This window comes from Uranotaenia lowii, chromosome 3 (genome assembly GCF_029784155.1).
Source record: "Uranotaenia lowii strain MFRU-FL chromosome 3, ASM2978415v1, whole genome shotgun sequence".
NCBI lineage: Eukaryota > Metazoa > Arthropoda > Insecta > Diptera > Culicidae > Uranotaenia > Uranotaenia lowii.
This window is the reverse complement of record NC_073693.1, coordinates 256623617-256649164: the sequence shown is the minus strand read 5'-3', so window position 1 is coordinate 256649164 and position 25548 is coordinate 256623617. Positions and strand designations below refer to the sequence as shown.

Here is a 25548-nt window from a genome sequence, read left to right as displayed (position 1 = left end):
CGACCATCCTCATCCTCGTCCCATTTGCGCTGCCAGTTGACAAGAGAGTTCCCTCGTACCAAGAAGTAGAATTCGTTGAAGACGATTTCACGTGGATACGTGTCGCCTTCCGTCGCCCCCACCTTTGCCAGAGAGTCTGCCTTCTCATTGCCCACTATCGAGCAATGAGAGGGAACCCAAACAAAGGTAATGGGAAAGCGACGTCTTGTTAAAGCACTCAAAGTATCCCGTATCTTCTCTAGGAAGAACGGCGAGTGCTTTCCCGGTCGTATTGATCGTATTGCGTCAACTGAGCTTAGACTATCCGTTACAATGTAGTAGTGCCCAACAGGCCGTGAGGCGATGCTGTCCAAGGCCCAGTGAATAGCAGCTAACTCTGCTATATACACAGAGCATGGAGAATGGAGGTTATAAGAGGCGCTAGTTGTTTCGTTGAACACTCCGAATCCCGTTGATTCCTCAATTAGAGACCCATCGGTAAAGTACATTTTGTCAGCATCGACGTGTCTATATTTAGCTTCGAAAATTCTTGGAATCAGAAGTGGGCGATGCGAATCCGGGATTCCACGAATTTCCTGCTGCATAGACAAATCAAACTGGACAGAAGAATTATCGTAGTGTGGGCTGAAAACACGAGTTGGAGAGTACGAAGAAGGGTTTACCTGCATTGACATGAGGACATAGTATACAGACATAAATCTTGTTCGAAAATTTTGCTCAAGTAACCTTTCAAAATTAACGATCACCAATGGGTTCATGACCTCACACCTGATGAGGAACCGAAGTGATAGTAGATTGTATCGATCTTTCAAAGGGAGTATTCCTGCCAAAACTTCAAGACTCATGTTGTGCGTTGAGGGCATAGAGCCCATTGCGATGCGGAGACAACGGTATTGGATACGCTCGAGTTTGATGAGGTGAGATTTGGCAGCTGACTGGAAACAGAAGCTACCATATTCCATCACTGAAAGAATGGTTGTTCGATACAATTTTAAAAGATCTTCTGGGTGGGCTCCCCACCAGGTGCCTGTGATTGATCGGAGAAAATTTATTCTTTGTTGGCATTTTCCTTTCAGATACTCAATGTGGGCTCTCCAGGTACACTTGGAGTCAAACCAAACCCCAAGATACTTAAAACACCTCGATTGAGTGATCGTTCTGCCTAGGAGTTGAAGCTTCGGTTGAGCAGGTCTATGTTTCTTAGAGAAAACAACCATCTCCGTTTTCTGAGGGGAAAACTCAATCCCAAGCCCCAACGCCCAGGAAGACAATCTGTCTAAAGTATCTTGTAAAGGTCTGTGCAGATGAGACTCGGAAGATCCTGTGACAGACACCACGCCGTCATCTGCAAGTTGTCTTAGAGTGCAGCCTTCAGAGAGACAAGTATCGATGTCACTTACGTAAAAGTTGTACAAAAGTGGACTTAAACATGAACCCTGTGGGAGGCCCATGTAGGAGGTTCTTCTAATTGCAATATCTCCGTGAGCAAAGTTCAGATGTTTCTCACAAAGCAAGCTGTATAAGATGTTGTTCAATAGTGGAGGCAGACCCCGGGAGTGCAACTTGTCTGACAACACCTCTATTGAGACTGCATCAAAAGCTCCCTTTATGTCTAGAAACACTGAAGCCATTTGCTCACGTTTTGCGTACGCCATTTGTATCTCTGAAGACAGCAAAGCAAGACAATCGTTTGTTCCTTTGCCCCTTCGAAACCCAAATTGAGTATCTGAAAGGAGGCCATTTGTTTCTACCCATTTATCCAAACGAAACAAAATCATTTTCTCCATCAATTTGCGTATACAAGACAACATCGCTATTGGACGGTACGAATTCGCATCGGACGCTGGTTTTCCGGGCTTTTGGATAGCGATAACTCTCACTTGTCTCCACTCTTGGGGAACAATGTTATGCTCCAAGAATTGATTAAATAAATTTAACAAGCGAAATTTGGCGGCGTCCGGAAGGTTTTTCAACAAGTTAAATCTAATTTTATCAATACCCGGAGCTGAATTGTTGCAAGAGAGGAGGGCAAGTGAGAATTCGACCATCGAAAAACTGGAATCCAGACCACACCTTTCAGGAAGCACATCCCGGATTATTTTTTGTACAGGCGTAGAATCTGGACAGACTTTCCGTGCGAAGTTAAATATCCATCTATGTGAATATTCCTCACTTTCATTCGTAGATGATCTATTACGCATGCTTCGTGCCACTCTCCACAAGGTACTCAAGGATGTTTCTCTTGATAAGCCACCCACAAAATTCCTCCAATACGCCTTTTTCTTCCCCTTGACCAATTTTTTAAACTGATTTTCAAGGGAAACATATACTTCAAAAAGGGCGAGAGTTCCATATTTCCGAAAATCTTTGAATGCTTTTGATTTGTCCTTATAAAGCTTGGAACAAATGAATCTGGGATGGGTTTTGTTTGAGCGCAAAGTGCACTTTCATGTATTAAACGTGAAAGAAAGTGGTACTCCTCTGCAGGAGGTAAAACATTCGTAGAACCGATTGCTGATGTTATTTCGTCCGAGTATTTTTTCCAGTCGATGTGTCTTGTAAGGTCATATGTCATATTTATTGTGTTTGAAGAGCTAACCCCATTGGTGATTGTAATTTTGATTGGCAAGTGATCACTACCATTGAGATCAGGGATTACCTTCCACTGGCAATCCAATGATAGTGAGTTTGAGCAGAGTGAGAGGTCAATTGCACTTTGTCTTGCAGGAGGTTTAGGTACTCGTGTTTTTTCACCCGTGTTCAAAATTGTTAAATTGAAACTGTCGCAAATGTCATAGATAAGAGTAGAACGACTATCGTCAATTTGTTCTCCCCAGACAGTTCCATGCGAATTAAAGTCACCCAGGATCAACCTTGGCTCAGGGAGCACTGAGCACAGGTCCTCTAGGTGACGTCGATCCACTGCAACTCTATGAGGCCAGTACAAACTGACAACGCATAAGTCCTTACCTCTTATAGTTGTATGACATGCAACAGCTTCAATTCCTCCTGATAAAGGGAGGTGGATTCTATAGAAGGAGTGGTGCTTATTGATCCCCAAAAGCACCCCTCCATAAGAATCGTCGCGGTCTAGACGTATGACATTAAAATCGTGGAATGAGATGTTAGATTGTGAAGAAAGCCAAGTTTCGGACAACGCAAAAATATCGCAACTAGTTTCATGAAGTAAAAATTTGAACGGGTCCAGTTTAGGGACGAGACTACGACAATTCCACTGTAAAACAGTGATATCTCCGACCTCTCGGCGTAAATTAGCCATCGAGAGAGATAAACACTGAAAGAAGGGGCCAAGTTTGCATCAATTGCTTCAAAAATGTCTTAACCATAGGAAGCATTGCACTAACAATACTTCTTATGGATTCAGAAACGTTAAAAAACGTGAAAATTCCATTAAGTATGTCAGAAAACTTGAAAAGTCCCGGTTGATGAGTTGATTCTGACAAATCCGCATTAGTAACGGGAGCTTTTGAAGTCCCAGCTGCTGTTGAATTATTCTGTGGAGAAAAGGTCGCGCGGAATCCAGGAGGAACTTGTTTTTTCTTGTCTGTAGCAATCACTTTTTTGGTGATGTTGATTGGAGGGCTGATTGTCGGGATTTTATTCGGAATCTTAGGGGTCTTAGTAGTTGGTTTTGAACGTTTTCGCGAGTTCGCTACAAAAATAAACGGGTTCTCCTCATCTGTTGTGTCCTCGTTGTCAACTGGCAGCACTGTGAAAATGTTACTGGACTGCGGTTGGATCGGAGGCGCCGCGCCCTTTAGTATGGCGGCATAGGAACGTTTTGACCGTTCCTTCAAAGAGCGCCTTTGACTATCCCAGCGGCTCTTAAACGCCTCGCACAAGGAGATGTCATGAGGTGAGCCCCCGCAATAGATACATTTCTGTTCTATTGCTGAGCATGCTCCATCCCCATGAACCTCCCCGCATTTGGGGCAACGCTTCTTGCTACAACAATGGGAAGCTGTATGCCCCAATTTAATGCAATTTTTGCATTCCATCGGGCGAGGCACGAAGAGCCGCACAGGAAGCCTCAAAACTCCGTCAATCAAGACGTAGTGAGGGAGGGCGGTACCCGCAAAGGTCACTCGAAATGAAGCTGAAGGCGAGTACTTTTTAACTCCTTCTACGACGGTGGTAGTATTGAGTTGGCGGCAATCCAAGATTTCGACCGAAGTCGAATCAAGGCTCTTAAATTTACCAACGCCGTGGGATTTAACGTACCCAGCCTCCAGACTCATTTCTGAGATCACGCCCTCTATCTCTACGTTTCGAGACGGAATGTAGACGTGGTACTCTAAATTAATGAATTTGCTGGCAACAATTTCATTAGCGGATTTATGATTGTCCACGACAACGCGCAACTTGTTTGGTCGCACCTTAGTAACGCAGGTTACGGAGGGCCACCTCGCCAGATCTTTAGTGATCTGCACTACGTTTAGCTGTTTGCCGTTAGCTTTGGGCCGGATGAAAACCACCCATGGCCCAGAAAAAGACGAACCATCTGTGTAGGTTCGGAGTCGAGGAGCTACACTGTCATCTGTGGGTGATGAAGAATTATTGGACGTACGAGAATGATTAGCACTTGAGGGACCAGCATCGTCTGAATCCTCCAAATGCTCTTCATTCTCGTACATGGCTTCCTTTTCGTCCACCGATGACGAGTTTAACCCCCCGCCTTCGTTCATATTTTTGCACGGGAACACGAATGTCGCCCGTGTTTAAAATATGACCGAAGCAACCAAAATTCAAAATATGTACAGGGAAATAAATAGACGAGAGAATAGTGAAAAAATGAAAAAAGAGACTTACAAAGGTTCTTGCACTTTTCAATTGCATGTATCTTCTTTTGTTCAGCAACCACGTGGTCCTTGGAAGAAGATGGCGACCAAGTTGAGTCTTTGCTGCTGATGACGCTCTTGAACGCAAACGACCGATCCACCGAGACGTCCTGTATCCTGCTACCCACGGCAAACAGCACCGGAACCAACGGTAACAGCTCCCACGTTATCCACACTCGGGTTTGTCGGGGGAACAATCAACACTTCCCCGATGGCGACAACACTCGCACCGATGATGATGGCCAGATAAAACTCACGCCAATTTCAATTTCGTGTCTCTGGAATTCGGCAAACGATTTGGTCGGTAGAAAAACAAACCACCACGTTCGGACTAACTGCACTGTCCGATTTCACAAAAGCAGCGAGTTATAATAAAACACACTCCGATCGAAACGTTGGGAGAACACAACCGTTCAGCTTGAGCGATTGAGTTGGAATGTATTTACATCATATGTGATGTAAATTTACATCTAATAATCGCGTTCCGTGTCAAGTAATATTTGTGTCATACGAATTCAGTGCTGTTAAGGATTCTACTTTATTTGAATCTGTAAATTTACATTAATAAATCGCGTTCTACGTCATGTAATATTAAAGGTTTTCAATTTCAGTGTTGTTAAGGATTCAGATTTTTTTTGTGTGTATGGACGGCCTCTTTGCCCGGCCTCTTAAACAAATCTTTATAACTACAAATTGTAGGCTACAATCAATTGTACGTTCCTGAAAACTTCCGTGTGCAAATTTTCATCTTAACCTGATGTATTATAACGTTATTATGTATGAATGCATGTTGTATGTATGTATGAGAACCCACCAGTAGCTGATAGGTCTTTCGACCCGAGGCGGTACGGGAAGTCTCTATCGCACATTCAAATATTGTTAATACATAACTCAGCAACAGTAATTGCAGCACAACCAAGGGTTACTACTGGCTTGGGACAGGTTTGACTCATCTCACTCCCTTCCAACTGTTCAATACAAATAAAGAATCCTGAAAAGGTACCCAAGTAACCTACTCATAATTCCAAATTTGCCGAGATACTCCGGCTGGCTTGAACCCACAATCCTTTGTATATCAGTCTTCCGATCGTTTGATGTCCTGTCCATTTAATAATTATAAATTTAGATTTAATGATTCCAAAATCAGAACATCGAAAATTATTTAAACCTAAGCTCACCAGATATTTTTACGCACTAATTCGGGCAGGGCAAATCTGAACTGTTTTTTCGTAAGACTTTGCAAAATCTTATCGGGCATTCGATTTCAAAGTTTACAGCCCAAAATCTGGACAATTTCCAGGCAAATTTAGGAATTCTTCAATCAAAACCAAGAAGAAAAAAATACCCAAAAAGTGTTTTTTTATCGAAAATCATCAGCCAGCTTATTTGGATAAACTTTAATAAAAAAAATGTTTTGGACGCAAAATACATGATTGTTATCTCGCAATTTAAATTGTTCTTTGATTTTGCTAATAGGTAAATTAAAACATCCCGGCAAAATCAGGGCAATCAGGCAACCTTAGTGAGGACTGTACCCAAAATTCATGCACCAACTTCATTTGAACTTCATAACTTTTGATGGCGTTTTCGATAAAAGTCTATCTATCTTTCTATCAACAAGAGAGAAAATTTTGTAAAATCAGCAGTAGAATTGTGGACCTTCGATAAGATTTTGAGGTTTTGGCCTTGGTTCTGAGTCGAGATTGTTACTCTTGATTCACTTGAGTCGTTCAGGGGCCGTTCAGATACCACGTGGACAAAAAAATGAGATTTTTGACCCCCTCCTCCCCCTCCGTGGACAAGCGTGGACATTTGACAAACCCCTACCCCCTCCCCGGATGTCCACGTGGACAGATTTGAAATAGTTTTTTTTTTTAAATACATATAGTTTGACAGTTTGGAAACACCATTTTTTTGCCTTTTTGTTATTGAAATGGCTGATTTTGAAAAAACCGAATAAGAATTTCCAGATATAAGATAATTTTAAAAATTTTGAATTAGTAAATTATCAAATTTATCACTTGCTTTCAAGTTCTCTGTGCTTCTAAGTAGCTACTAATTGTTAAAACTTAAACTGGAAAGCTTTTCAATTTAAAATTTTTTATTTAAACATCTTTATATTTATTCACCTTTAGAAAATATTTTGAAAGTAAGTATGTCCACGTGGACATGACCCAAACCCCCACCCCCCTTCTCCGTGGATAAGCATGGACATTTCCATACCCCCCTTCCCCCCCCCCCCCTAAGTTGTCCACGTGGTATGTGAACGGCCCCTCATCAAAATTTGAGAATTTAAAACTTAAGAGTTTAGGGAAGAACATTCTGCTTGACATTTCTTGGACCCTCATGGGGGGAGGGATGTGGAGGGGTTTAACCCCCAAACCTCCCACCCCCCGTTCCTACGGCCATGTCTGATGAAGATTGTTTTTTAAACTTGAATTAGTGAAGTATTAAGCTTTTCAAATCAAAGACATAAAACACATTCATAATGTGATTTCGATTTGAGACAAACATACTCGTCTCGTAACAAGGGCTGGCCGGAATTATCCGTTTTAGAATTCAAACAAAAGCATGCGCATTTCGAGATTTGTTACAATGCTTAACATGGAAACGGATCTTGTTTGTTTTCGAGAATGCAACCTACAGATATTTCTGTGAAAAGCAAATAAAAAATGGCAAATAAATTGGAAGTTGACACGAAATCCACAGAATCATCGGAGAGCGATGATTGTAGTGAGTATACAATTGGTGAGTATAGTGTGAACTTGAATCTGCACCATTGAAACAAGAAAAAAAATTACCTATACAACATTTTAAATATCATCTATAAGCATCCACAAACGATTCGTTTAGTTGTGCTAGTACAAAACCGAAGCACAAATTTAACGAAATTGAGAGTGCCATCATTATCGCGGTGCTGGAGGAAACGATCTTCAAACTTATAATCGTCAACATGGAAGACGATCAAGGCAGCACTCAGATCATCAAAAAGCCACCGATGCATGTGCGTTTCGATCCCTCCTACAAGAACAAAATTATCAACGAAAGTCAGGCGGTAGATGTGGCGATGGGAATGATGATTCTGGTTAAGTTGAAGAATGATATGTGAGTAACAGGATTATAGTTTGGAAGCATTCAAAATCGTTAGCCTGTTATGAGTTTTTGAAAAAATGTGTTTTGGGTTCTGTCTGAAATACAAATCTGAAAACTGAATATGAAATGGGAATTTGAAATCTGAATCTGAAATCTGAATCTGAAATCAAAATTTTCAATTTAATCTTTCGTTAAAAATTATTTTTATAACCTTCCTTGTGAAAATAAATAAGTCTAGGATGTCTTATTTTAATTAAACCGGGTTACACGAGGTTTGGCGTAAGTTGTGATGTGTATTACAAGACTATTCCTCAATTGAATTTCATAGAAATTCAAAGTTTTTTCCGAAAAAGTCCCTTTGGCCAAACTTTTTTTTTTAAATAACACCAAATCTCGAAGTCTTTTACATGCTTGAGTCATTTAGGACCGACATAAAATTTTCGAATGGAATCTGAAATCTGAATTTCAAATCTGAATCTCAATCTAAAATCTTAAACCTAAATCTGAATCCAAAATTTGAAATCTCAATCTGAATTTGAAATCGGAAATCTGAATTTGAAAATCTATATTTCAGTTCTGAATGTGATTCCAAATTTTATATTCCAAGTCTATATTCTGAAACCTTTTCTCATCAGAAATGGAGCTGCAAATGTTTCATGAAAAGTAAACTTTTGGTTTCACCGTATTTGACAACAGATCAAATTTGCGGAAGCTGCTTTCGGATACGCATGCAGAAATGGCCGAATACGGTTCGTTCGAAACGCTGCAAACTTTCATGGACAATGACATCCAAAGCGAGAAAGAAGAACATCAGCTCATTCGAGACAGCATCCTGAACAACAAAAAGCTTAAGGCTCTGCAGGCTCAACTCGAAGGAGAAACGCGGGAACGCAAATCGACGCTCAAACAGTTGGAGGACGTAATTTTCGATTTGGAATCGAAAGCACAGGTGGGAACTGATTAAAAATTTTAAGCAAAACATTCAAAATCTGAACATTTGAACACTTTTTCTTCCTAGGACACAAGGGTCGAGAACGATGTAAAATCTAGATTGGTTCAGAAATGGGAAAACACACGTCACGAGCAAGCTAGAATCATAATCGAGGGTAAGGAAAACGGATTGATCACGACTGCAAATGAAACCCGAGAGAAGCTTGGTCGCGAGTTAAGGCTGAAAAGTGAGATTGATGGTAAGTTGGAAATTGTTTTCAAAGGTTTACAGTTAGGTATTTCTAAATGAAGCAAATCGTTATTCCAGTTTACATAAATTATTGCATAGAACAAATTCAAGAGAAAATATCTTTCTGGACGGATAAATATTTAAGGGAAGTGAAGGCGTTCGATCGAGATATCGCGCGTCACAAAGAACAAATAGCTGAAATGAAGGTAAAACATGAAGAGATGATCATCCTATACAAAAATCGCGATAAGGAAATAAAGATTTGTGCTGAATACCGCAGAGAGCGTGAACGGATGATGGCATTCGCTGATAAACAGCAACGGTCGGCTATCATCATTCAAGCTTGGTGGAGGGGAACCATGGTTCGAAAGGGACTAGGACCTTTCAAAAAGAAGAAAAAGTCAAAGCCTCCAAAGGCTGCCAAGAAGGGGGGAAAGAAGGGCAAATAAATGTGAATAGGACATTTTCTTTACTGTTCTATCTAAAGCAAATCCTGAATGTGGTTTATTTTTTTATTAAAAAATAGCGATGCTTTGCGCTAACATCTGTAGACTACATATCCGAGACAAGTGACAGATCTACACGATTGATCTTCAACGCTATTGATTTTCATTAGTAAATATGCTACGTATTACAATATATAATATAGCTTCGATTACTCACAAATCATTGTCAAATCTTGTCATATCTTTGAGTATAAATAAAGTCATTCTTGTTATGTCATCTTCATAGCAATATATAAGTGTAAAAACATAATTCAGCCCTCGAATGTTATCGTCTTTTAATTTATGTTTTAGAAAAACATAAAATGGAATATTTTTTTGTCATATTGTTTTACTTTTAAATCTATTAGATCCCGGGGTTCTCAGGAGAGAATTATCTCGATAAATGCTTATTGAAAAGATGATGTTCAATAATTTTGGTAGCGTTTATTATAGCACAGCTTTGTCCAGATACATTATTTCTTTCCAAAGTGCTAGTTTTGATCACAATTTTCTAGTTTAAGTCGACAATATATTCAAATAAGACGCATTTATTGTTTTTTTTTTAAATATAAAGATTGTTGCATGATTTTGTGAAATAGTTGTAATACATGTAGGCTATTTTACATAAAAATGAAGATACTTTCGAACAATGTAAAATAAATTCTCTTCGATTGAAAATATAGTGCCTATTAAATAAATTGAAAATCGTTTAACCCTATGAGATTTCGACTGAAAAAGTACCAAAAGATCGAATATCAGACAACCTAGTTATTCGCGAGTTTTGCCCTAACTGCTGTCATTCTTTTCGTTTATTAATTCAGAAGTCCACCAGTTTTGACCGAGGTTTGAACCTTAAGCAGTCGGTTGCAATCCGTAGAAGTTGTCAGTGTTGGGGGTGAGTTTAGCAACCATATACTTGCATCGTCCCGAGTGACAATTTTGTTTGTTCATTCAGAAAAAACGCCCCCGTGCCAGTGGAGAAAACGAAAACAATAGATAAATAGATGATCGTAGTAGACTCTCTCCCCAACAGAGAAAAAAACAGATTTTAAACCTCTAAGGGTTTACCCCAAAATTGTGCTCAGGTGTTTTGATAATTTTGAAAAACAAGAAAATCTTTGAGGCTTGTTTCCTCAAAATCAGCTTTTCGGCACTTAACATTTCTCTGATCCTGATCTTTTTCGGGACTTGATCCGAAGTTTCAAGTTTTTGACAAGATTTAGAGATTGACATTTAAGTGGCGAATAGTTGAAGTTCTAAAAAAAATTTACGCTGAAGCTGTAAATGAACTTCAAAGTTTCAGTCAAGGATATTTGGGTTACTTTTATCCAAAAAAAAAAAAGGTTGTTGACCACAAAAGGGGTTATGTAATTGCTTTCGATTTTACGAAACCAAATGACATGGTGGGAGCGTCGAACTACATACTCTGCTGACACCTGCTATCATGAAGAACGATATGAATCTGAGAGAAATGTCGGATCAAAACTTCATTGAATCCTACAAGATTAACTTCAGACAAATCCAAAGAGTTCAAGACATTTCACAAGGTCTCTACCACTTACGATACCAACATATTTTGCGATACCAACACAAACGGTTGCTTACGAAAGCGACAGAATTTCATAGAATTGCATCGCATTTGCACAAATGTGGTAAAATGTATGGCCTGCTTTACACAAATCCATGTCGGCGTATCGACGACCGTCAGACGGTAGACCATGGAGAATTGAAGATCAACCAAAATACGCATTAAGGAACTAGTACCTAGGGGAAAGTCGGGTAAGACGGACACAGCGGGTAAAATGGACACTTTCAATATTTCGAAAATCACGATGTTTGGCTCAAATCTAATGATGGGAATATGTTTGCCTAAGTGTATCAACACTTTCGAGACTACAGCAAGCAAGGTCTCATAATAGTAAACAAAATAAACGAAAACTTTTAGGATCCATTATCTGATGTATATTTTTTCTACTCAGACAATGTTTCATAACTCGTAACATTTTTGAAAGTTTGAACCGTTTATTAGGTTTCTCTTCAAACATCTGCAATAAAATCAGCGAATTTCGATGAAAGGGCTTGAGCAACAAACGGTTTGAAAAATAAGTTGCTTAGGCGGGTAAGGCGGAAACCTTAAGGTCGGGTAAAACGGACACATAAGTTTCTCCAGGTATTTCAATTTTTTCATCGGTTTGATCCTTCATACGCCTGCGAAAGACCTTGGTAAGAGCAATCGTCGGTCGAAAATCACCCATCATCGCAAACAGGCCATAAAAACTGTAAAAACTAAATCATTGGTGAAAACAGCGCCTGTAAAATACGGAATCCCGGAAATCACAGTTGGTTCCATTTTTGTTAAAAAACGTTATTAAATAATTAACTCACAAAAATAATTACTTTTACAGCAATTTTTCCAGTAAAATGTATCTCCTCTACGCAGTGTCCGTTTTACCCGACCATTTTTGAAAAGTATAATTTACAAGCATTATACATAGATGGATTGCTATATAAACAGTCTTGAGGAGGAAATTTATTAATTCCAATAATTAATGCGATAGCAAACAACTTAAACTGCCTATCTAAACGAAAACTGCGATGAGATAAGCAATGTCTGATTTTCTATTGCGATTCTACCTTAGGGTGTCCGTCTTACCCGACTTTCCCCTACTACTGAAGCGGTATTGCTATTTGAAAACCGCATGGAATAGTAAGAGTTTATTCTTCTTTTTTGAAGAAATTTTCATCACATATTTAATTTATGCTTTCATTTTTTTTTAATCTGGGAAACAAAACATAAACAATCACTGAGTATATCATAAAACAACCTACCGATTGTCTTTTAAATTTTTAACTTGAGAAATTTATAAAAGTATAAAACAACGCCTGATAAGGGTAGGCTTTAAATTTAATAATCGACATTTCAACCATTCAGAAAAGCCCTATAAAGATAATCAACAGTATCATACTAATTTTAACAACATTTTAAAATATTCACGCAACAACCTTCATCGATTGGTTTTAGCGGTACCATGCTTATTGCCATACATTTTTAATTTAGCTTGTTTCGGTATTAATGACCATAACTCCAGATAAGTGCAAATTCACGTTTAAAATATTGTCTGCGTTACCGCAAGTATCTGTAAAATATAATTGCGTTAAAATCGAAATGCTAAGCTAAAAACACAAAATACTTAAGTATATGAAACTTAAATAAACTCAACAAGCTTCAGGAAGATCAGTGTTTTAAGAACACTTCTGGATCTTTATAAAAAGCTAATCTTTTACATAATATATTATAAGATGGAATGTAGATTTCATTCTACAGAGTGTGACTGGGATGGCAGACTGAATGAGCATATTTACCCGCTGCTATATGACTGCGATTGGTTCACCTTGATTCGTATTTTGTTGGCGTCGGATGCTGGCTGTTGTTGATGGATTTGATGAGCTGACATGGATGAACCGATCCGGGCTCGGCCACTGTTGGTATCGAACCTTCCCCGTTGAGGCGTGAATGTCAAAGAAGACGGCCCAGCTATGGACGGTTTTCCTCCGGTCGGTGAAAAGAGTGCCGGTATCCGACTGACGTTGCTTGTTTGAGAATTTTCGTTGTTGCCTCCGGTTGGCGAAAGTGGAGAAGATATTTGATGTGATGTGGGAATTTTGCTTGAACGTTTTGTTTGTCGAAAAGATCCATGTAGTGACGACGTAGGTGATGTGATAACTGGAATTTTGGACGTGTTGCTCGACTGTTGTTGCTGTTGAGATTCGTTTGTGTTTCTACGAACAGATGACGATAGTGGAGAAGATAATTCTAGCCTAAAGGAGTCTTTTTGTTGTCTGTTGCGTTTATTACTGCTACTTATCGGGATTGAAGAAGCGATATTGTGTACAGCTGTTTGTCGTTCTGACGAACGTGGAGATTGGAGATTAACTGGATCATAATTTGAATCCTTCCTCTCAGTCGAAGCTTTTTGGATATGCCGCATTTGATGTATTGGAGGAGGACTAGTTGAAGATTCATCCGATGACTTGTTCAGTAGCTTGTCTTCATCATCATCTTCGTTGTTGAAAAATCTGTCATAATCACGAAGCGCGCTATTTTCATGCCGTCCATCATTGAGTAGATCGTAATCGAAAGGACTGCTATCGTTTCCGCTTTCCCTACTGTTTTGTCTGTTTTTGAAAGCTTTGTACTCTATGCTGTTATTTTCGTTCCTGTTATCAGAAAAACCTCGTGTGGTCAGGTTTTTATATTGTATGTTATAATCACTTTTATGGCCTCTGGGAATTCGCTTGGAATTGATCGAGGCATATGTTTCGTAGCCATCATTACTGCCACTTTCACTACAGTTTGCAGTGTCGTAGATTTCGCTCTTGGTTAAACGATTCCCTTTTGCCTTTATCATCTGACGTATAATATAATCATCATTAACATTTTTTAGCAAACTATTGTTGCTCCCACTTATGTATTTGGTTTTCGCCAGTTCCTCGAAAGATGTCATTCTGTGGATATTATTCTCTGAACCATTGCGGCCCTTCATACTACTTTGATTTAAGCTGTTATGGCTTGCGTAATGTTCCGGTACGTATTTTTGTCCTTTCAAATGACTACATTCAATGATAAACTCACCCTCCATCATAGGGGCCGGAGATTTCCTGGACATGCTTCCGCGCCTAGAACTGGAAGTGGATCGACCATTCATGCCGTAGTTTTGAACCGACGATGTTGTTCCATATTCGCTTCCATTCTCAAATCTCCCACCACCATACTGTTGTTGGCTGTACAATTCGACCTCACTGTTTCTTCGTGTTTTGGCATCATCATCATCATTGTCATCTGCATAGTTACTCAGTCGACTAACGATTATTGGGGTAATACCGCCTCCATTAGAATAATTAGACCCGTTCGAGAATCGATTGCTGTTGCTTCGGCCAGGCGAATCCTTCTTGACGGGGCTGTTTGGAACCATGGTGGCCACGGAAGCAGAATGAGCTGGAGCACACTTTTGTTGCTCATCGGGTGGCGCCGGTGGGACGTAAATACGTACGACATCTTGCGGTGACATATCCCTCGTTGCAGCGAATTGTGCAGAAGGACTTCGAGCTACCACGCTCGCTGAACCAATGGCTGACCTATACGTATCGAAAGATCAACATCGGATTTAACAACATTTTCTAGGAAATAAGCTTGTAAAATCGTGCAGATTATATAAGAGGTGTTCGTTAATTAAAAAAAAAACTAAATACTTTTTCAAATTTAACTGTGCTGGTGTTGTGCAAAGAGGTCGTTGCAATTTGTGTCATCTTGAAGAGTGAATTAAATATCCAGTTATTATCAATTTTTACATAGTCCGGATTATAAAAAAAAACCAAAAACTAAGAAAAAAATATTACAAGTCCATATTGAACTTCAAAGGTTTTTTTCGTATGTACATCGTTTTTGACTATTTCAATCAATCAGATACAACTATTTTTAACTTAAATCAAAGGTATTTGAACAAAGGGTCCTGATTAAAGAAGATTATCAACATTGATGGTGTATCCAATACGAATCGTAATAAATTTAAATAACTACGTTGATCATTGCATGAATTCCTTTTCTGTTTCCATATGGTGTTCAAATTTTTTAAAAACAAGAATACCCATTGTGCTCAAATTATTTCGATCTGGTTAATTTTTTAGCTTAGCTTAGCTTAGCTGGATTGACTACTCACATCCACCTTGAACTGTGGAGTATTTCGCTCTGGTTAATTTTTTAGATGATTTACTGGAAACCTGATTTTATCGTAAGATTTACAAATTGAAATGAGTTTTTGTTGTTACTTAGATAAAAAAAACAGACATCGTTCAAGGACCATAGCTCAGTCGGTAGATCGCAAGCTAGCTTTATAAACTGCTGGCTACGAGATCAAGCCAAAAACTAAATATCGAACGCAGTTGAACAGGAAAAGTAGTTCGCCAGCTAAGTGATTCGTAAAATATGAATGACAAAAACATTGATTAAAAAAAAATTAAAAAAAGAAAATGAAAAAGAAAGTTTGAACATGTTATTGCTCGTTGTTGTTCTTTTAATCCTTGGCGTGGATCTTCGCTGCATATTTTTATACGAATACGTTCAAATTTAGATTTTTTTTTTCTATATACTGTTCCAATTGAATTAAAAAAGTCTTTAGGTATACAGTCTCAACATACAACATACCATTTGAGGCATTTGAGCCAAAGGGGTTTAAGTTTAAGTGCACAAAAACTAGTTTCGACAAAACACGCTTTCAAGTTTTTGTGTTTGGCCATTCTCCATTTATTTTTCAATAATTTTTACTTTTCCTTCGAACTAAAAAGTATGTGATAAATATTTCCAAAATCTGATAAAATCTCCAGATAAAAAAAAATACTTTGACACTTATATTGAGAATTAGACTTCTTGCTAGGAGTAACTGGATTACCCAGTGTAGTATCGTAACTTATGTTCATATGGCATTTCATACCATATTGCCCTTTCTTATGTACATGCATGAGAATGTGTAGACAAGTATGCCATGCAATCTTATGTAGCATGAGTCAGGAAGAAACATTCGTTGCTGGACAACCAACAGTAGTAGACGTCATGTGCATTAGCTCCGTGTACAACACTATATTGGCGACGAGGTTCCAAAATGGCGTTTGGTAAGTTAATTGAAATAAGATGAAAGAAATATCGCTTAAATGCGGATTGAATAGATTGTTGCTTAAATGCGGAAAAGGTTGTTCAGGACCTTAAATACTGATAGCTTAAATGCTGAGAGCTTAAATGCTGGTAGCTTAAATGCTGATAGTTTTAATCTTGAATGTAAAGCTGACGAGCTTGAAAAATGAAATTTTTAGGAACCAATTGCTCGAATGTGGTTCATGTGTATGTATTTTGCAAAATGGTGGAGATTGTAAGCTTCAATGCTGAGCGTTGAAGTAAAGTACAATCTAGTTGGTAAAGATGGAGGTAGCATGAAATTGACTTGGAGGAATTGTAGTGACTGAATGTTGAAGAAGATGACAAAGCGGATGACTAGCCTAGGATGGCAGGTGGAACTATGGGTGGTAGATAGACCGGAAATTGTGTTTAGTAATGTGTTTTTAGTGACGGATTTTTCTTCGGAATACTGTGGGAGTGGCGCTGATAGTTGAATGTTTTCGGTGCTAAGCTGAGGAGTGCTGGTGTGGGAGGAATAGGTGAGGAATGGAAGGTGCACACACGTAGATGTGCGGCTATACGCCTGCTTAGGTCTTTGAGACTGCTTTTTAATGTGGTGAGCGTTTGTACCAGAGAGCGCTGCATCCTAAAAGTATGGAATTGCAATGAATGTTTGGATGGAGATGATTTAGTTAGTATGCAGGTGAATTGTTCGGATATGGCTGAGCCTGGTGTGTCTAGTTCCAAGAGATTCAGTCGATTCCAGGTACAGTGGTTATGAAGCGTTTATGACGACGACGGCCACAAAGATGAGAAGTATTTATTTGGCACCAGAGATGGAATGTGAGATTTAAGGTGTTGTGTTTTCCTGGGGATCTGGGTGTAGCAAGGTGGCGAATCAACTAAGTACCGGTTGAAGGCCCACAGGATGCAAGTTGCTGGAATGGCAGCCAAAGATAACTCGATCTTTTGACTATGGTGGTTGACAATTTTTGTTGGTCGGAATGTGTGCTGCCGCCTTGACGTGTGATGTTTTATCAATAGGGTTATGCGGATGAAGTGGTTCGATCGAGGTCTAGAATGTTAGAAGTTGAACTTGTGATGTAATTTAGTCACTGTTTTTGTTCGTACCCGGTTTGTTTGTGAGAAATATTTTTGCATTGGATTAGTATATATTTAAACAGGCAACGTAAAAACATTGAATTGGCACACGCGTTTATATCATGTTAAGAATGTCCGTGAAAAAGTAAGATAGTGGAATGGAAGATTCTGAGAAAAACTAGGAATTTAAATGTTATCTTATCCGGAAGTAAAAATAGCGTTTGGGTTTTACCGATAAGATGTGCTCATAAGAACATCCACTTGAATATTTAAGGATGGATGGCTAAGAAAAGAGGATGTTTGGCAATGTTAAATTGAAAATTTAAGTCATATTTCTCATTGGAGTTGTTGAATATTATCTCTAAATTGAAGTTGTTGTGATACACGGAAGGAATACTCATGGGAAACGATTGAGTGATCGGAGTCGGTTTTTCTTGGTTTTGCTGTCAATTTTCATACCTGTGAAAGGTAATACAAAGTTTGTTCGGAAAAGGTTTGAACGATGCGATTCCCTAATGAAGCAGTAGAATGAAGGAATTAAATGGGAAAAATGTTCAGTTCAGAGGAGACTGTCTGTAAGTCAGGCAACTTGAACAAGTTGGGAAACAGAGCTGCTATAAGTGCCGATATTCTCGAGAATTTAAGAAATTTAAGCAAACATGAAATGTTAGCTGATAGAAATGAAAAAAAGGGAAAGGTGAAAAAAAAACGGATGTATTACGATGAGAAACTGTGCCAAACAGTAAACCATCAGAAGAGAAAATGCTTATAGTCTTATCACAAGAAAAAGAAGTTTTATTGGAAAAGAGGAACAAGCCTATACCAATTGATAAGGCCCTGAGATATTCGAAATAAGAGGACAAGGGTGTGTTGATGCTCTGTGCATTAAAGAGACCGAGCCTTGGGCTGGAGCCTTCGGAAAACCCTCTTTGTTGTCGACAAAAAACCGAGAATTTGGCGAGCATGACAGCCGTTAATGCGCGCAGCATCACCATGTTGCTACTGAGTGTTTTTCCTCATTAGGGTGGTTCATGACCCTTTCGTTCAAGAACACTACGCTCTATGATTCAAACATGGTTGTGATATCCGTGGACAACCCATCAAGGAGTGGATGTGTAACCATGTAGAATAAATATAAAATAAGTTGAATGAAAAAAAAGGAAAGTAAATGTAGTATCGTAACTTATGTTCATATGGCATTTCATACCATATTGCCCTTTCTTATGTACATGCATGAGAATGTGTAGACAAGTATGCCATGCAATCTTATGTAGCATGAGTCAGGAAGAAACATTCGTTGCTGGACAACCAACAGTAGTAGACGTCATGTGCATTAGCTCCGTGTACAACACTATACCCAGTAACAGTAAAACTTGAACACTAATAAATGCGCTCAAAAGCTAAAAAGAATTATACACAATTTAACCTCGATCATCATCATGTTCGTGCATATTGAAAATAATGTTTACGTCCGATGAAGACAACAATAACAGTGTTAAAATTTGTTTAGTTAAAATGATCTTTTTGGTTAAAATGGTACCAACGGAAGCGGAATTGCTCCTCAGAACTGAGATGAACTGAACAACACAAAACAATTAAGCTTATCTATGAATAGATCGATCAAGTTGATGATGCATATATGAAGCAGGGGGAACTTGTCTATGTCTGGATTCCGCTTATGGCCAAACAACAATGATTTTCCGAGAACGCATTCTGATAATGTTTTAACACCATGGAAATAATGTAAATAGCAGCCTGATATGGTGCTTGAAATATGGCAATCCAATATGTAAAGGTAAACCAATAATAGGTATCGCGCAAGCTTTTGCATAGTACTACGGAGAGGGTCGCCTAAACTTTGCATTTGTAGTGTGGTCAGTTATTTTAACTTGTAAAATGGGAATTGCACATCAACATTAAATTAAGAAAATTTCAAAAAATGCGATTCGTCTAAGACCGGACACCATACTGTTGTCTAGACGAGAAAATATAAAAATTAAAGATGATTTCAGCTTGAAACTTTCATTTCTTCAGCACTCTCAAATAGTTAGCAGAAGATAAGGATTCAATGCCAAAAATATTTTGGTCCTCTGAGAAACTTAGAATTTTTCTGTCCGGTCAAAGACCATTTTTTCTAGTTTTTTTTCGAAAAAAGTGTTTCATTTTGGTTTGTCAAAAAAGCTTTTCTGAAAGGCTTCATACAATGTTTTATATGCATAAACCAATATTCAGACCTGTGCAAGTGATTTGAGCCATTTCGCTACGTTTTTGTGCCATCGGTAACAACTTTTGTGTCCGGCTATAGACAATACTTTTTTAAATGAGTGACAACTAACATAAAATGATTTCTCTTACCACATGAATATGTTTCAAATTATTTTTTTCTAATATAGTTTAGTGATCATAATATTGATAATCTTAAAATCACTAGAGGAACCAATATCTACAAAAATATATTTCTGAAAATACTGCTAAAAAAGTGTCCGGTAGTAGACAAATTCCCCCTACATATTTTCAAAACACTTTTTTATAGAATATCTAACAGACTCAATAGCGTCAACATAATTGTCAATTATACAATTGCCTCTTGAATTTATAGGGATATACTCGGTGCTAAGATTTCTTTTTTGAAACATTGAAATATTATACAGTGTAAACAACCAAATCCAATGTTAAAAAATCCCAAGGGCAGCTGTACTACAACACAAATAACTGCACTTACATTGAGCCCTTGGAACGTTTGCTTTTCGCTGCGTAAATAATTGCTCGTTTCCGTAGTCTGAAACAAAACGATCGCTTATTTTGTAAGAATGGGGAAACCGAAAACAAAGAAATCAATTAATGCCACAACAATCACCAGCTTCATCAGTTACCAAAAAAGTATCATTCAAATCTGTACAACAACACATATTGATTGTGAATTCGTGATCTGAGATGGCAGTTAGCAATGATTGTGGCTGGGAAGCACGCTATTACAGAGCGAGACTAGTGAACCTACTTATATGAAGCTCAAGCGCATTCCAAATGCAAAGAGAAATATATAATCGGTTTGAAATTGCTAGGTTTACTTACCCGGGACTGCTTTGTCCATCGCCTTCGTCACCACTTTCGATGGTTTTTGGATGATCTTCATAGCATTGATCGAAAGCTTGCTGGGAACGTTGACTTTGTCCACCGGACAGGACGCTGAGATCTGCAGTCGAAGTTACCGAAGTATCTGCCAGAGATTTTCTCGAACTGCCGAGTAATGAGCAGCCATCTTCAGATTCAGGAATGTTTCCTGTAAAGACACAATTAAAAACACATTTATGATTTATTATTTTCGGAATTTCGGACTATGTTCATTGCTTGTGTTATTCGTTTAGTGCAGAATTATTTGAATATTGTTTCAGTGCAATCTTACGAGAAATAAGAGTAAGACGTGAATGATTTTAACTACACACCTCTGCAATAAAAAGATGGAATATAGCACCGAATAAACTTATTCCATATTTCTTCAAATACAAACACGTGGCAACACTATAAATGAAGAATACAAAGTTACTATGCGGAAGTTACGATGTATTAGCGATCGACCTCTATTCAGTATTACTACTTCAATGAACATATAAAACTTTAATATTTCTTCTGGATTTGAACTCTCATGACCAAGACCGTATTTAGACATTTTTTATATATACATCATGTTCTTGAGGATTAAACTAGTGTAAACGAAGAACTTTTCGTCGAAAATCAGATAAAATAAACAGAATAAAATAGAATTTTTTAAAAGTAAATTCTAACTAATTCATTTTCGATAGAAAACCAATACTTTTGGAGTACCTTGTTGATTGTCGATTGCCAGCAAGCAATGTGTCAAAATAGCTACAAACAATTTTCCTTTCCATTTCGAGAAAATACATGGACAAAATCGTCGAAAATTCAAAATTTTAAGGCATTTTTGGGAATGGACATAGTGTCATGACATCGCACGAGCAATTCCGCAAGTCATGTCACGTGACTCGAAAAATAAGCCTTGCTGACTATTTGTTGGATTCCAGACGTCGCGTTCGAGCAACGATCGTTTGAAAATAGAAGCCGGTCGTGAAAAAGGTATACACCAAAATAGGGAAAACCAACACGTACAACGTTTTCATTTGTTTTCGCTATTATGCAGATACAGATTCAAAAGGTTGGGGTCACTCCCCAAAACATGAACATTTTGACCGGCCGTATCTCACCCATTTTATGGCATATTGCAATTCTTTTGATCCCATTCAAGAGATCATGAGTAAAACCTTCTTTGTATGTTTTTGACAAAATATTAATGTTGAGTTTATATGACTTAAATTTAGCTTAAAGTTGGCACATTTTCCAAAAACTGCAGCTAAAATTCAAACTTGATCATCTCAGGGAGAAGACGACCAAATTTAAAAAAATCGAATTGCCTTCGAATCCTTTTTCCATACACGCAGAGAAAACTTGGTTTTTGATACAAAACAAAACTGACTTTGATTCAAAACATTCAGTTTTTTTAATCAAACTCCTGTTTTCTTTGAATCAATGAATTATCGTTCTGATTCAAATGATTTTTTTTTTTGAAAGAAAGAATTAATTTTTTGAACTGAATAGTTTTGAACTTTGATTTTAAACAAATTCTTTGATTCAAAAGAAATTTGTTCAATTGCACATTTCTTTTAAAACAAAGTAAATTTTCTTCCAACCAAAGAAAATTTTTTTCAACAGAAAAGGAATAATTTCTTTAAATTAAAATTTTAAACTTAGAAGATATTTTGGAGCAAGAACCGAATTTCGAATAAAGTTTGTCCGGTTGTGTTGAAAATCAAAACTAGTGAATCAGAGATAGCTTCAGGAGGTGTGTGTTAATCCATTAATCAAAAAATGAATGTTTAATATTTTATATAAACTCTTGCATTACAGGACCACGACAGATTCCGCCCCAAATCCAGTGGTCTGATTACCTTCGTAATCACCAGTTGGATGACCACTAAAGCTAGCAACCGGAGCTGCTTCCGGAAGTCTATTGAGACCGGATGATTCAATCATAGTGAACCAGTGTTAGTGTTAATTTTGTGAAAGGAAATGAATTTAAAATGTAAATTCTTTCTTTTTATTATTCAAAATTCCTAATAGGAACTGCGGGACAACAGAAAATATTTCTCCCGATTGGAATAAAAGGAAAATGGTTCAATGAACCAATCCTTTTAAATCTAAATCTAAATTACATTGTAGCAAACGAGAACAACTTTGCATCAAATGGAACTGTTTTTGGTTTCAAAGCATTAATATTTTGATTCAAAGATTTTCCAAAAGAAAAATTCTTTGAAACAAAGGAAAATGCTTTTGAATCAAAGGAATTTTTATTTATCCCAAAATCAAAGGAAAAAATCCTTTGTTTTTGCGGCACTTTCCTTTGAAATAAAAAATCTTTTCGCTGCGTGTACTTATCGAAACACATTTGTTTGATTTTGTGCAAAAAATTTGCAATGTTCTTAAAATATATAAAATAGCAACTTAAGTTGTTGTTCAAAAGTTTGGGATCACACCGCAGTATGGTATAACGGCCTAAAGTTTGGGATCAGTCTTTTAAAACATGCATTTTATTTCATGCGTATCTCTGTTATCAACACCCTTCCCCAGATTTTTTTGTCTAATTTTTCTACTAGAAGTCCGAATTGCCCCTCGGCTTATATGCCTCACCATGAATTTTGGCCTCACATGGACTTATTATAGTTAAAATTGATTCAAAATTATTATCTTCTTCTTGACTCCACGTTTGGATGTCTTATCAAACTATTATTATTATTTATTTGAGACCTTTTAACCACCCGGGTTATTCGGGTTTTTCAAACTATGCAAATAAATAAATTGAATAGGTACGTACCAGCGTTCAGTTGACCGTTAGATCCTGCACTAACTGCAGTCTGGTTTAGTTTGTCCATCTCCTGTTCTGTGGCCTCGCGCCTTGAAAAATATAACAAATAGTGAGCATATTCAAAATTAATACAATTGTTACAAATATTACTTAATTTTAACTGCTTCCGTAACTTCTTTCTCTTTTTCCGTGAATTCCTTTTTTCGGCGACCAATCTAAAAAACGTAAAACGTTTTGTTAAACCGTGAATCTCAATGCTTCAAATCCATTACCTTTTCTTCTTTAGTTGGTTCAACAAATTTTCCGAAAGGCTTCTTCGGAAGCTCAATTTCACTAGCTGGAGGTGGAAGTTCCATGCCGGCTTTTCGTAGTTCTTCCATACACTTTTCAAGTGTTTGAATGACGGTATCGTCGTCGTAACCGAAATCCTCATATAACTTTGTCTGTAATTGAAAATTTTATTAATTTAAATAGGTGTTTGAGAATAGATAGGTGCCTACAAACGAACATAACAAAACTTACCTGAATATATTGCACGATAAGATCCATATCTTTGAGCTTTAATATTTTGTGTTTATGCAGTCGTAATATCGTATAAGCCATGGCAGTAACAACTTTTTCTCCGTCCAGCAGATATATATCCCAAACCCTCAAACATAGACTGAAAGGTATCTGTTGGTGAGAACATTTAAAAATAGACTGTAATACTGATGATAACTCTGAGCAGTAGCAAATTTACCCTTTCAATGAACACAACAAAGAACCATTTCAAGGAATACAGTATTGAATCAAGATTATACTGGTCAAAGTGTTTCTTTAACTTTGGTATAAATTTAGCTATAATGTTGTCATGATGTGCTAGGAAACGTGTCAATTTCGGAAAACCTAGAAATAAAGTGGTTCAGTTATATAACAAACCTTTTTGTGGCACAAGTTGTTGTTACCCTCAATGAATAAACCATGCATTGCATATTTTTTATCCGATAACAAAATGCTTAAAGCCCAGAAGGCTTGCTCTTCGTCGAAGTACATTAATAAAACTCCAGCCAAACCAGCCATTCCTTGGCAGTAACCAACCTAAAATAAGACAAGGTTTTTTTTAAAGATAGATTTAAATTAAATGGTAAAGTTATCAAACAATTACCTCCATATTGTACATACTGTAGGCAACGAGTACGTTGAACAAACTTTTCTGCTTGATACTGTATCTCTTTCGATAGAAATCATGCTCCCGGAACTGGCGATTAACATCGGAATCGATTTGCCGGACTTCAGTGCCCCAGGTGCGAGCCAACGAAAGCATTTCCTGGTACTTGCCTTGATTTTCGCGATCTACCATGACGCTTTCCAGATTTAACAGCTTATCCCAAACCGCGGATCTCAATCTGACGGGAATGCCCTTATATACCCGCTTGTGAAGCTTTGGCACTGGCGAACCTTTCTTCCAGTTGCTAAGCATCTTTTCCCATTTTTTAACGCGTTCCATCTCGATGTTACTGGCTTTGATCTCATTCGCGTCGTGCTTTTGAGGCAAACGTTTATCGTGAATAAAACCATACCTGTTAACGTAAAAAACTGATTTTAACATTTTTGTGATAAATCATTATATGCTATTATTATTTGAAACTCATTTCGATTATTACATTAAACTCAATAAGACTTCGGACATCGATTTGCAATATAACCAATCAAAATCTTACTAATACCTATATAACATACTTACTTTTTAAAAAATAATTTCATTTTTCTGGTTATTTTCAAGTGCTAACTTGTGATGACTGCTTTGATTAAATATTTTGCCCTTAATGCCTTTGAACTCCAGCCAATTTACGAATTTTTAAAATAAGAGATGGGGCTATCAATTCGCCTACTAAGGAGAATGCTGATTCTAACAAGTATTTCAATAAATCTGCGTATGGAAACTAGAGATGTACCGAATAGTTGTATTCAGCCTATGGCCGAATACCGAATATTCGGAAGAATATTTGGTCGAATATACCGTCGAGTTTTTAAGAAAATAAAAACAAAAGCGATTAGTTCACTTTCCTTCTATTTCTTCCACCTGAACACCCCTCATGTTTTTGAGTCAATTATTTTCAGCCAGATGTGTAATGTATAAGATCATCTTCAAGTATTATTGGTTTATCGTCTATCCACAATTTCCAAGATTTGTTTTTTTTCCTTCCGAGCAAAATACCTTAAAATGCTATTCTCGTTTGAGACTCCAGCAACCCCTTCCCATGCTCAGACCTTTCTTGAATCAGGCATGTGACCTTTGGGTAAGCTCA

At 37.7% G+C, this 25548-nt stretch overlaps 2 protein-coding genes across 3 annotated transcripts; one reads left to right on the top strand and one right to left on the bottom strand.

Moving 5' to 3' along the window:
- The first annotated feature begins 7475 nt into the window (after positions 1-7475).
- LOC129750569 (dynein regulatory complex protein 9-like) lies at positions 7476-9585 on the top strand. Its single transcript, XM_055745534.1, has 5 exons — positions 7476-7607; positions 7691-7964; positions 8649-8901; positions 8971-9142; positions 9211-9585. Exons 1-5 carry the CDS (start codon positions 7532-7534, stop codon positions 9579-9581), a joined length of 1146 nt encoding a protein of 381 aa, XP_055601509.1. The 5' UTR covers positions 7476-7531; the 3' UTR covers positions 9582-9585.
- A 54-nt stretch (positions 9586-9639) lies between these two features.
- On the bottom strand, positions 9640-25033 carry LOC129752586 (uncharacterized). 2 transcript variants are annotated; one of them, XM_055748360.1, is made up of 11 exons: positions 24984-25033; positions 24405-24819; positions 24205-24337; positions 24000-24145; positions 23783-23932; positions 23533-23703; positions 23411-23475; positions 23270-23349; positions 20458-20665; positions 20108-20164; positions 9640-14753 (listed from the first exon to the last, which is right to left on the bottom strand). In XM_055748360.1, the coding sequence occupies exons 1-11, from the start codon at positions 25001-25003 to the stop codon at positions 12977-12979; spliced, it is 3222 nt and encodes a 1073-aa protein (XP_055604335.1). In that variant the 5' UTR covers positions 25004-25033; the 3' UTR covers positions 9640-12976. The 2 variants fall into 2 exon arrangements, with proteins under 2 accessions (XP_055604335.1, XP_055604336.1); XM_055748361.1 differs by lacking the exons at positions 20108-20164; positions 24984-25033 and adding an exon at positions 24904-24955.
- Between the last annotated feature and the right edge of the window lie 515 nt (positions 25034-25548).

Coding starts and splice junctions, on each gene's coding strand:
- LOC129750569 (XM_055745534.1), top strand. CDS start 7,532: ATGGCAAATAAATTGGAAGTTGACACGAAATCCACAGAATCATCGGAG. Junction 7,965..8,648: donor GTTAAGTTGAAGAATGATAT/GTGAGTAACAGG, acceptor ATTTGACAACAG/ATCAAATTTGCGGAAGCTGC. Junction 8,902..8,970: donor ATTTGGAATCGAAAGCACAG/GTGGGAACTGAT, acceptor TTTTCTTCCTAG/GACACAAGGGTCGAGAACGA.
- LOC129752586 (XM_055748360.1), bottom strand. CDS start 25,003: ATGAAATTATTTTTTAAAAA. Junction 23,704..23,782: donor TTATCGTGCAATATATTCAG/GTAAGTTTTGTT, acceptor TTTCAATTACAG/ACAAAGTTATATGAGGATTT. Junction 20,165..20,457: donor GATGGACAAAGCAGTCCCGG/GTAAGTAAACCT, acceptor GTTTTGTTTCAG/ACTACGGAAACGAGCAATTA.